We start from the raw sequence: 12,984 nt of genomic DNA on the forward strand, positions 1-12,984 counted from the left end.
CCAGAACACTAGGGGGAACATGGAAGAAGGCAGTCTCTGCAAAGCACAGAGCTGTGAGTTTATGCAGGATCCAGAGCAAGACCTAGTCTTATTGTTACTGATGGTTAGTGGGCCCTTGACAGGGAAAGCACCGATCACTGAGATCCAGCACGTGCTTGCCAAGAGCAGGTCATTTCAGACCAACCCCACTGCCTTCTCTGACTTTGCAGGACCACCCCGTGTAGCAGCAAGCGGCTATAGCTGGGTGACGGCATCCCTTTAGAAGAAGCACATGCTCTTCCATTCACCCCCTTACATCCCCTGGATTAGCTAATAGACTGAATAACAGAATCAGGACTTAACAGTTAAGTACTATAACAAGGATAAAAATAAGATCTTGCACTTGGTTTCAAAAACCCAACTGAGGGCTTCCCTGGTGGCGCAGTGGTTGAGAGTCCGCCTGACGATGCAGGGGACACGGGTTCGTGCCCCGGTCCGGGAAGATCCCACATGATGCGGAGCGGCTAGGCCCGTGAGCCATGGACGCTGAGCCTGTGCGTCCGGAGCCTGTGCTCTGCAACGGGAGAGGCCACAACAGTGAGAGGCACGTGTACCGCAAAACAAACAAACAAACAAACAAACAACAACAACAACAAAACCCAACTGAGCCAATCCAAGATAGGGAAGGGAATGATTTAGGAGCAACAAACATTAAAATGTCTTTGAGTAACCTGGTAACAAGCTCAGAGATAGCTGTGATGTTGCTGGCAGAATAAAGAAAAGCAGCCTCAGCTACGTTAATAGAATGTGGTATCTATGCTAGAACAAAGAAGGTGACAACCCTGTCCTAATGGACCGGACTACCGCCATACTATGTTGACTTCTGGGCAGCTCACTTTGAGAGTCTGCTAGTTATTCTCCGTTTCTCAACACTCCCACTATGATCTACTCTCTGCACTGCTCTGCGTCCTAAGGGAGCTGACCCCGACGTATTGCATCACCCAGATTCCCTTGCCCTGGTGACTTCCCACGGGGTCTGGCCAATGGGAAGAACCAGCAAGAGGTTCAAGGGCAAGAAGAGAGAGAACATGCAAGTATCTCTCGCGCCACTGTCTCCCTGCTCCATCTCCACACTTCCGACAGTGGCTGTGTCCCTCTACAGCTACAGTTCCTATCAGGCAGCGCCCCTTCCATAGCTCCAGCTCTCAGTGGGTTGAGGTTTGCTCCCCTTGCCCTTCAGGCCTAGGGCTGGTAATGGCTTCCCCTTGGTGGTAGCTCCTAGGTGTCTCAGCATCCTTCTGGGTTCTCTTCACCCTGCCCACACCTCTGTAAACAGCCCCTTCACCACATTATTTTTAAAATCCCAACTAATGTGCCCTTCTGTTTCTTGCAGGGATCCTGACTGACACTGAAAAGATAGGATACCAGGGGGCCGTGAAGCTCATCTGTGAGGACCAGCTACAGGAACAGAGGATGTTTGGACTGATCAAGGGACTCCACAAAACAGGCTGGTCCACTTGGAGAAAGTGAAGAGCCACCGTCCCACTCGTTCTCCTGGCTGCATGAACAGAATAGTAGTACATACAGAGAGACCACCTTTGAGCTCAATATAAAGTAAACCTTTCTAAAGAGTTGGCAAAGTGGGGTGAGCACTTCTGGTAGGTCATGAGCTTCAATAATTCTTAGTTGCCCAGTCTCAAGCTGGAGAGCCCATATCGGGAACACTGTAGGAAAAAGTTACAGGGATACCTAGGAAAAGACTCTCCAATCCAGGGTTTCACAATTTGTTACCAACTACACACTACTCACACAATGGTTTTCCGAAATAAGCACACTCGGGGGAGGGCGGGGACATTTCTGGGGATATGTTTTGCTGCTTCTCAATTCAATATAGAGAATAGAAGTCTAGTTCTTTGTATCAGCTTTGATAATTCTCAACACTGAGTTCTTTTTCATGCTTTAAGATAACTCAGGAACATGAAACTTATTTAACATATCATCATCACAAACTTAAAAATGTTTATTCCCAAACCACTGACGTCTATGAAAATAAATTTTTTTTTTTTTTTTTTTTTTATGGTACGCGGGCCTCCCACTGTTGTGGCCCCTCCCGTTGCGGAGCACAGGCTCCGGACGCGCAGGCTCAGCGGCCATGGCTCACGGGCCCAGCCGCTCCGCGGCATGTGGGATCCTCCCAGACCGGGGCACGAACCCGTATCCCCTGCATCGGCAGGCGGACTCTCAACCACTGCACCACCAGGGAAGCCCTAAAAATTTTTTTAAACTAAGCATCTTCTACCTACACAGCAGTCACTAGCCCTTTTTCTGACTGTCACCTCATTATTCAAGATAAAAATCAGGATGCTACAAATAAATGGTGGAGAGGATGTGAAGAAAAGGGAACCCTTGTCTACTGTTGGTAGGAATGTAAATTGGTGCAGCCACTTCGGAAAACAGTATGGAGGTTCCTTAAAAAACTAAAAATAGAACTACCATATGACCCAGCAATTCCACTCCTGGGTATATATCTGGAAAGATGAAAACTCTAATTCAAAAAGATACATGTACCCCAATGTTCATAGCAGCACTATTTAAGACAGCCAAGATGTGGAAGCAACCCAAGTGCCTATCAATAGATGACAGGATTAATAAGATGTGGTGTAAGAGAAAAACAAATACTGTATGCTAACACATATATATGGAATCTAAAAAAATAAAATAAAATGGTTCTGATGAACCTAGGGGCAGGACAGGGATAAAGATGCAGATGTAGAGAATGCACTTGAGGACACGGGGAGGGGGGAGGGTAAGCTGGGCCGAAGCGAGAGAGAGGCATGGACATATATACACTACCAAATGTAAAACAGATAGCTAGTGGGAAGCAGCCACATAGCACAGGGAGATGAGCTCAGTGCTTTGTGACCACCTGGAGGGGTGGGATAGGGAGGGTGGGAAGGAGACGCAAGAGGGAGGAGATATGGGGATATATGTATACATACAGCTGATTCACTTTGTTATACAGCAGAAACTAACACAACATGGTAAAGCAACTGTACTCCAATAAAGATGTTTAAAAATAAATAGAAGAAGATGTGGTGTATATATACACAGTGGAATGTTACTCAGCCATAAAAAAGAATGAAACACTGCCATTTGCAGCAATATGGATGGGCCTAGAGACTATTAGGCTTAGTGAATTAAGCCAGACAAAGGCAAATACTATATGATATCACTTATATGTGGAATCTAAAAAATAATACAAATGAATGTATATGCAAAACAGAAACAGACTCACAGATATAGAAAACAAACTTGTGGTTATCAAAGGAAAGAGAGAAGCGGGGAGGGACAAGTTAGGGGTGTGAGATTACAGATACAAACTATTATATATAAAGTAGATAAGCAACAAGGATATACTGTATAGCCCAAGGAATTATACCCATTATCTTGTAATAATCTGCAAAAAATACTGAATCGCTATGCAGTACACCTGAAACAAACACAATATTGTAAATCAACTATACTTCAATTAAGAAAAAAAAAGGACGCAAAATCTGCCCATGGGACAAAATATTTTACATGTAAACTGTCCTGGAAAAAAATAAGATCACCTCAATTCACCCTGGTGAGAAAAAGGAAATGGTTTTTGCGAGAGCCCTTAACTCTTGAGTTCACAGAAGGGTCAGATCAGAGCCCAGGATGCTACAAGTGTGTGTGTCTAATCGAGGTTTTCTCCTTGCGTGCGAGTTTATCATTTATCACAAGGCGGGACCTCCAGGACAGCCACCTCTCCACTCATTCGTTCGACAAACATTTGGTGTTGATCTACACATTAATAGAGCCCTCCTGGGCCCTGGGGACGGACGAGAGATCCAGAGGCCAAGGCTGCTACCGTACACTTCAGCAGGTCTAGGAAATGATCTGATTTCAAAGACCAATGAAGGCAAAGAGTGAGAGTGACGGCGCCCAGAAAAGTTTCATAAGAAACTTGGAAACTGCCAGCCTTCGGCGCGGAGAAGGCGGGGACTTGAGGCCCAGGGGAGGACGCCGCCTCCGGGCTGGCAGGCCCGGCCGTCTCCCCGGCCCCCGGCCCAGCGCGCGCGTCGCCTGATTCCAGGCCCGAGTCGCCACACCCGATCGCCGCGGGACCCAGGAGGGCAGCGCCCGGGCGACCCAGAGCAGGGCTGCGGCGAGGCCCAGCCGCGTGAGACATTCCCGGGCAGCGCGCGCCCGCACCGCCGCGCGCCCCCCTCCCCGGCGCCGGGCACCCGCGGCGCGCTCCCGCCTTGCCCGAGGAGCCCCGGCCCCTCGGCCCCCCGCCCGGCAGCTCGCCGGCCCGGGCCGCACTCACCCTCCTTGGCTTTCTTCCTCCGGGCCAGAGTTCCTCCGAGTTTCCCCAAGAAGGAGTCATCTTTCTTCCGGGACGGGGGCGACTTCGGAGTGGGGGACTTGGGGACAGACGGCGACTTCTGCGGGGAGGTGGCCATGGCGACGAAGCGGGCAGCCGCGGGCCGGTCGGGACGCGGAGCGGGCGCCGGGCGGACGCGGCGGGCGCGGCGGGACTGAGGCTGCGGCTTTCCAAACGGAAGCGGAATTATTCCAAGCATTTGAGGCAGCTCACGCTCGCCTTTCCCTTCCCTCTCTCCCTCCCTCGCGCCGCCCTCCGCCCTGAAAGGAGCTGCGCGCTCGGGGCCCGCGCCCCGCTGCTGCCCGGAGCAGGGAGGATGCCCCAGATCTGCCCCTTGCAGGACGTGCGGCCTTACCTGTTTCGGTGTGTGTGACCCTCTCAGCCTGGGAGCCCTGGAGCCTGAAGGCCGTACTTGCCCCGGCTCCGCACTCAGCAGAGTTCCTCGCTCCAACCCAGGGTTCAGTGATTGCTGAACTGAACCCACCTGCTACTCTGTCTCCCGCTGATTTGGCCCGGCTGCTGGGTGAGAAGCTCGCTCCTCCCCTGCATTTCTAACTGTAGTTATTAGGCCCGTGTCTTGTGCCCATGAAAGAGAGTGAGCCTGCTCAGGAAGAAATAGAGGGAACCAAAATGTGTTCGGGCCCCACCAGCTGGACACATCCAGCTGTTCCTGCACTTATCCATGACTGTCAACCTCCTCTTCACCCCCATCCAAGAGTGAGAAGTTTGAAGTTCATGAGCACAGGCCAACACCTAGAGGCATCTGTGTTTCTAGCAGCTCAATGGCTTGTACAAAGGAGGATCCCAAATGTAGGTGGAAACATGAATGGGAAGGTACGGCCATCGGCTCCTTGTGAGAACCGCCTCCCCACCCCTCCCCCGCCCCCAACTTATGTTGCCTAAATAAAAGCAACAGAGTGACAACCAGGCTCATTGGGGATTACAGGGGAGTGGCACAAAAGCCAGCATTTCAAGGACTCATGCTGGAAATGATTAAAAGGCACGTTTTACTGTGCTTGGCCACTTGAGGTTCTCACTTGGGCTCCCCTGGCTGTCTCTGGGTCTCTCTCTTTCTCACACACTCACACAACCCCTTGGCAACTGTTTCCTCCAAGTAGCTACAGCTGATTGACCCTGAGTGATCACCTGACCCAAAGGGCCCTAATGCTTGACTGGAGAGCAGCCAATCAGATAGTCTCCATCAAGAATCTAAGCTAGAGACAGTTGTCAGAAGTCCAGCACTTAGTGATGATAATGCAGACTCAAGACTGGGGGTGTCCATTTTTAGCCACAGGCCTGCTGATGAGTAGAGAAAGAAAGCAATGGAGCAACGAAGTGTGCTCAAGAAGCCTTGTGGTCTGAGTAATGAAAAACCATGGGACTAGCTGCCTGGACCTAGAACCTCTTCTGAGGGCCTACCTGTAGTTCTCAGGAGGGCCATCTGTGCTTCCTTCCTAGGACATGTTCCTAAAGCCTTGTAATAACCCATCCACCTTTACTTGAGCCAGTCAGCCAACTAACAAGCAACGATTCCTGAGAACATAAATTTAACAAGGTGGTCAGTAGATTCTCAGCAGATATGTGTTCATCTTGTCTTTGCTTAAGAGTCGTAATTTTACCTTTTTTGAAAGTTATGCTTTAGCTGTTTCCTCTTACCTAGTAGAAAGCAGAGAACTCAACGACTGCTAGAATTTTCATGCGGGAGATTACAATAACCACCCGCTCCCACACCACCACCCTGATAAACCTTAAAGACATGTTGAAATGTCAAAGTAGAATCCTGTTCTGATTACATCATTCATAATTCTTGTTCAGGATATTTTATATATAAGGATATGTCCAAAATCTGATCTCCACCCTCGGAACTCTTATCGGGGAATCATGAGACACACAGCTCAATAGCTGTGTGATTGAGCTGTGTGATCTTGGACAAGTTTACTCCCATTTCTGAGTCTCTGTTTCTTCATCTACAGAATGAAGTGGTGGGAGAACATAATGGTTCTCAAACCTGATTGTGCTTCACAATCCCTTATGGAGTTTGTTACATTCATGGGCCCAGTCTCTAGAAATTCTGATTCAGTACATCTGAAGTGAAACCAAGGGATAGGTATTTTTTAACAGGGATTAATTACATCAGGTGATTTTGATGTAGCTGATTCATGCACTGATTGATGTTTGGGCCCCTAGAACCACTTCCAGCTCTAAGGTTCTGTGGTTCTCTATTCTTCACCAATTGCTGATCTCTGTATGCAGGGCTTAGGTTCTAAATACGACATGGTCAGATTTATACATGGAGATCTCTTAAACTGCTCATGCATGCTTTTGCATCTGCAATCCTCTTTGGTAATTTTTATGCATACTAAAGTTTGAAAATGACTGAGCAAGACTAAATGGAGGAACAAACAAAGGCTTGATTGTTGGATGCTAGCTCCCAGGAACCACCAGCAAAATAAGGTGTAGAGAAGGCAAAGCTGAGTTTATTGTACACCATGGTAAGGAGAGTCCTGCCTTGGCAGAGTCTTAGCAGCATCTTGGACTAGGGGAGAGCACAGCAGGGATATTTATAAGGTTTTGGAATCTGGTTTAAGGCAGGTCTTTCAGTGGGGGTAGTGCTTGATTAACTTTGGCTAAGGATTGTAATATACTAGGTTAGGATTGGTGGACACAAGGCAAGATTTTCAAAGAGTCTTGGAGGGTAAATAGTCTTTAATGTTATCTATTGAAAAGCTTAAGTGTTTTATGTTCATTTCAATGAGATTTGGGGGGGGAAGTTCTTGAACAATAATGTTATTTGTAACTTTCATCTTTCTATGCAAGAGTTTTTTTGAATAGTTGAAGTTATGTTGATAAAGACAGGGGACTGGTAAAGTCCCGTTAAGGTGACAGTAACCTATATGGGTATGAATGGATTCTATGGTCTCAGAATTATGCAGATGTCTTGTTATTCGAACTTTTTTGCCTCTTAGATAATTTATCAATCTCTCTTGAAAGGCCAAGTGGAATGGATGGTGAGTTATAAATCAGTGCTATTCAAAGTGTAGTCTGAAAACCAGTATTGTCTGCAAACTGCTGTTAGTCCTTGATGATCTAAATATAGAAACTAGAGTGTTTAGAAACTTTTATACAATTTAACAGTGCAGTTTTATATTTATTCTTTTCTATTGTATTTTACAAAAATATTGATCTGCGATGGATTGGACCTTCACCACAGATCGTTTGAAAAGCACTGTTCTAACTTGCTCTGGTTTGCTTACAGATTTTTATACACTCTCTTTTGATATTATGCTTTTATAGCCCTTATGGATATGAATTGATCGGGCGTTTGTTCAAAGGTTAAATGACATAATATATTGGAAACACCTTGCATGGGGCCTGGCAATGAAGAAGACAGAATCTAAATCTAGCTTAATCAGGGACACACACTGCAGGCTGTTCACTGATAAGATGCAAAGAAGAACCTGCGCCAGCTCCCTCTAATCTAAATTGATATTTACAATCATGGCCCCACTGACCAGCTGCCCCTCTCATGCTTGGTCATTGGTTTCATCTTACCCAGGCGTTACATGATAAGGACAGCCTCATAAGTTACATGTCTGTTGCTGTGAGACTCTGCTGACTCTCTAGGCCAGTCTCTCTCCGAAATGTATACCTAAGCAAACTGTCCTGGGAGAGAACAACTCAGATTCCAGTCCTAGCTCAGTGGCTAGATGACCTTGGACAAATATCTGCCCTTTCTGTACTTTCATTTCCATCATCAATAAAGTGAAGCCAAGGTAGCTCCTACTAAATGAACATCCCACTTATGATCGACAGTTTCAATCTATGTTATACCCAACAGAACGAGTACACTTGTGTACCCGTATACATGTTCTAGAAGATTCATAGCAGTACCATTCAAATGCCTATTAACAGTTGAATTGATAGGTAAATTGGGATAGTCACACAATGTAACGTTATACAGCGATGAGAATGAACAGTTTGCAACTACAGAAGCAACAGGAATGTCCTTCACAATATAATGTTGAGTGAAAAAAAATTCAGACACAAAAGAGCATATGCTGTATCATTCTATTCATATAAAGTTCAAAAAACAGGCAAAACTAGTCTCTGATGTTAGAGTCATGAAAATGATTAGGCTTAGGAGGGGTAGTGACTAGAACAGGGAGTGGGGGAAGGTATGAGAGAGGCTACTGGAGCTGGTGATGTTCTGTTTCTTGATCCGGGTGCTGGTTACATGGGTGTATTTACTTTGAAAATTCATGGAGTGTTTACTTAATAATTTGAGCAATTTTCTGTAAGTATATTGTACTTCAATAAAAATTTACACACTTATCACAAAAATGACTGATTTTAAAAAATGAAGCCATGGGATTGCATGCTCTGTAGGGTCCCCTTTATCTCTATGGTCTCCTTCTCCAACTCCCATGTTTAACTTATGATCTGTTCTGATCATCTAACCCTTGAGTAAGATGAAACCGATGACCAGTGGCCCACATCACTCAAAAATCCACTCAAACTAGGGCAGTTCTGTCCCCAGACCTTCGCGTAGAGGACCATTTTTCTAGCTAAGCACGTGCAGCCCTCAGCCACCCAGCATTGTTCCTATTCTGGTCCCCTCAGCAATTTCAACATGTAGGGCTTTGTGATTTACAAGGTAGGACCATGTCATGGTGAAGGTCTGGGGTTCAAATTGCCATTCAGCAGCCAAATATTTGTATAATTTAACCTCTCTGTGCCTCAGTTTTCTCATCAAAATGAGTTCTCTCTTCATAAGCTTATTGGGACGATCAGCAGAGTTAGTATAAATAAACTACTCAGCTCAGTGCCCAGCAGATAACAAGTCTTAGTTCAATAAATATTCGTTATTAGTATCTCATTTGAGACTCATATGATATTATCGTTTCCTCCATTACATAGATGAATAACTTGAAATTTGGAGAGTTTAAACTTGCTTCAGATCACATAGCAAATAACCGAGAGAATAATACTATAGCCTTTAGAACTGGTTCTGCCAAAGAGTCATAGAATCTACAGTTTTCAGCTAGGATTACAGTCCTTCAGAACAAAGACTATATTTCCCTGCTAGGTGTGAGTACATGACTAAATTTCAACCAATGAGATGTAAGCAAAAGTGTTATATGACAGCTTCTAGGAGTCCTCCTAACAGTAGATGGGAATTGGATGTTCAGCTTCTCAGACCATCATACTATGAGATACAGGCCAAGCCTCCCACTGAGAACAGCTGGAAAAGCTGAACAAAATGTAAACTAAATCTGTTTGAGAGCACTGGAAAGCTGATGGAACTTACAGGGCCAAGATCTAGGAGAAGGAGGAAACCCAGAGAGGTGAGCCGGTCACTTGGGACTACTTTCCCCCTAGCGGCACCTGCCAATTTCAGAGGCAGCAGCTGAAGAGGTTGAGCAGGGCAGCTGCCAACCTCGCAAGGGTAGACAGACAAAAGTTCAGGTGGCACCAAACTGGGGGCCTCTAGTAAGGCCCCCTCGCTTTGGTTTGGGACTCCAAAAGATTTCACTCTAGTAGACAAAGAGAAAAGAAAGGCATTTTCAGTTAAAACAAAAACACAACTGAGAAAAATTATTAATAAATAGCAGATCCAAACAAAAGGAAATACTAAAGTGGATGGCAGAAGGAAAATTGTTCCAGATGGAAGAAGAAAGAATAAAAGGGTAAATATATGGGTGCAGCTAAAAGAATGTTAACTACATAAAATGACAATAATAATGTCTTACAGGGTTTAAAAATATATAAATCAAATTAAAATGCACAAAAGCAAAAGCATTTAAATTGGGAAGTGATCAAATGAAGTTAAGTTCTGAGATCCAGGCATTATCTGTGAAGAAGTAAAAGTAACAATTTATACTGGACTTTGATAAATCAAGGAATCATGTTGCAACCTCTAGGGTAACCATTAAAAGAATAGTAAAAGAGTAACTACTAAGATGATGGAGAGACAATTGGAGTCTGTGTGTTCCATTCAGACAGATTTCGTTAATTGTGTTTATATCTGTCATACTTAAGGCAACTTGTCTTTTGCATTCTATTTTGCTGTGTTCCTTTTTTGCTGTATAGGTTAAAAACCCAGGATAGAGGTAAACTAAGCATCTCAAATCAAATTAAGGTAAAATTCAAACTGGAAGAGGCTTTCCCTGGGGAAAGCTTCACATTCCCCAACTGTGAATACCATATGTTATGGGTTGAATTGTGTCCCCTAAAAAAGACAGGTTGAAGTCCTAACCCCTAGAAGCTTAGAATATGACGTTACTTGGAAGTGGAGTCACTGCAGATGTAACTAGTTATGTTAAAGTAGCATGTTAGGTCATACTAGGTGGGCACCTAATCCAGTAAGACCAGTGTCGTTAGGAGAGGATGGAATGTAGACCCTGACATGCACAGAGGAAAGATGATATGAAAACACATGGGAGGAAGAGGCCCACTGGAATTGTGCTGTTGTCACAGCCAAGGAATGCCTGGGGCCACCAAAAGCTGGAAGAGACCAGAAAATACCCTCCCCTAGGGGCTTGAGAGGAAGCATTGCCTGGAAGTCACCTTCATTTTGCACTTCTGGCTTCCAGAACTGTGAGAGAATACATTTCTGTTGTTTTAAGCCACCCAGCTTGTGGTGCTTTGTTACAGCAGCCCCAGGAAACGGATACACCATCTAAGGGACAATATGGGAGACGCCTGCAGATCATGAAGAGGGTTTTACAAAGGGTCTGGATCCCAATCAGTCATTGGAGGTTGTTGGACCACATCAAAGCAGCCAGATCAGGGGATGTGGAGAGAAGCTAGACAGAGCCTCTTGGAGACCTCTTTAATCACTGAAAGCAAGGTATGCTCACGGGTTGAAAAGAATGTGTGAAATGAAATGGTTCTGGACTCAGAGCCTTAAGTGAGAATTCCTATTGCACATTCCCCTCAGGAACTCTGGGATATTAGCAGTGGCCTTCGAAGACCAGGCTGCCAGTGGGCATGTCCTTCAGGGGTCCTACTTGCTGAGGGCAGGGGTGGGCAAGGGCTTCTCTAGGTGAGCAGGGAAGGCGTTGGGCCAGGGGGAAAGTCGGCAGACCTCAGCCTTGGTTTGTGACAGGGTGGACTGAGGGTGGGGATGTTCTTGAGGATCCCACAGATGACGCTATTCAAATGGCCTCTGATCCAGCCATGGCGGAATGTGTTCCAAGTTCTTAGAGACAGGTGACCTGCTTACCTATTCTTCAGGTGCCTAGGAATGAACTGTAAACATTAGTAGGGGGATTTCCTCACCTGAGCATGATAGCTGAGCGTCACCTACACGTAGAGTTGAAGCCACTAAAATCAGTGGCTCCTACTTGAGTTATTTAGCAGAGGACTGGAGAACCCTCCAGAGAATCAGCAGCAGGGGTGAAGATTTTAAGGATAGAAAGGGGCAGTTGTCAGCCACTTCAGACTCAGCCAGGCAAGAGTACCTGGGGTTCCAGTGATTCTGTTGGTGTGGTCTGTGTCACAGGCCACCGAGATTATTCCCAAGGTCTCCCCTACCCCTTCTCAGGGCAGGTAATCAGGGGAGCAAGGTCTTCTTTGTCACTGATGTAATCCACCTTCTTCCTACACCCACCTCCAGGCTTGTGTGGTCTGGAGGAGCGAGAGTCTCTGCTTTCATCTTTGCTGGGGAAGATATTACGGCTTTTCATACTTAAATGTTTCCTTTTAGGGAGGAAGGTGAGAAGTACTACAGCTGATGGTGAGATGCAACTGAATCACCAGGGCCAGAGAGTGTCTTCAAGGTGTACTTGAAGAATCATTGGCCAAAAAGATCTGTAAGAGGCTGGGTATTTGGTCAGCAGAGGCCAACTCAGAGAGTCCCAAAAGGTAGGTGACAATGCTCTGAGAAGTGCATTTCTTGGTCTTGTTTACTGCTTACATCTCCTCTTGTGGAAACTGTCCATTCTTTTCCATTCTGCTGAGATCTGAGGTGTTGTTTTCTGTTTCTGCTGTTGGGATTTGAAGAGTTTGAGATTCACCATGGCCATCCCGACTATAAAGTTATAGGCTAGCCATTTCCATTTTAAAATTGGAGCCTATGTAGGGCAGACTCACTCTTGTAAGGAACCTGCAAGGTAGGGAGGAGGGGAGGGAGGCAGGGAGAGAGGAAGGGAGGGAGAGAGGATCAGCCCCACTTCCCAGATGAAGACACTGAGGCACAATTGAGTTGTTCAATATCATCCAGTGAGCAGTGGCAGAACTGGAATTGGAGCCCTGAGTTAGTGACTCATGCTCAGATTACCATGTTCAGAATAATTATACTTGTTGATTTTTTCTTGAGCTATTGATTTGTTTTCAAATCACACACTTATGGTTTTGGGACTACCACACACACACACACACACACACACACACTCTCTCTCTCTCTCTCTCTCTCTCTCTCTCTCTCTCTCTCTCTCTCTTCCCCCAAATTCTTAGGGCACCATTTTCTGCTATTCTGGGGATAGGCAGGGGACTGAATTCTTGTGCCTCTAGTGTATGGGGAACTGATGCCCTGCATCAGGTTATTTCAGGGTCACACAGGCCCCCGAGTGCTGTCTCCCAGTGAGCCCTGTATT

General features: G+C 45.9%; 1 protein-coding gene across 2 annotated transcripts in view; it reads right to left on the reverse strand.

Moving 5' to 3' along the window:
- Positions 1-5,893, reverse strand: part of PARVA (parvin alpha) — a 188,524-nt gene extending 182,631 nt beyond the window's left edge. The window contains exons 1-2 of one of the 2 annotated variants that reach the window (XM_081239088.1): positions 4,743-5,893; positions 4,331-4,553 (exon numbers count right to left, since the gene is read on the reverse strand). In XM_081239088.1, coding sequence (XP_081095214.1) covers positions 4,331-4,466 — 136 coding nt within the window. In that variant the 5' untranslated portion in view covers positions 4,467-4,553; positions 4,743-5,893. Of the gene's footprint in view, positions 1-4,330 lie in introns of both variants that reach the window. The other variant, XM_081239087.1, reaches the window with a different exon arrangement.
- Between the last annotated feature and the right edge of the window lie 7,091 nt (positions 5,894-12,984).

The sequence above is a fragment of the Mesoplodon bidens genome, assembly GCF_964165515.1.
Source record: "Mesoplodon bidens genome assembly, chromosome: 7".
NCBI classification, from domain to species: domain Eukaryota; kingdom Metazoa; phylum Chordata; class Mammalia; order Artiodactyla; family Ziphiidae; genus Mesoplodon; species Mesoplodon bidens.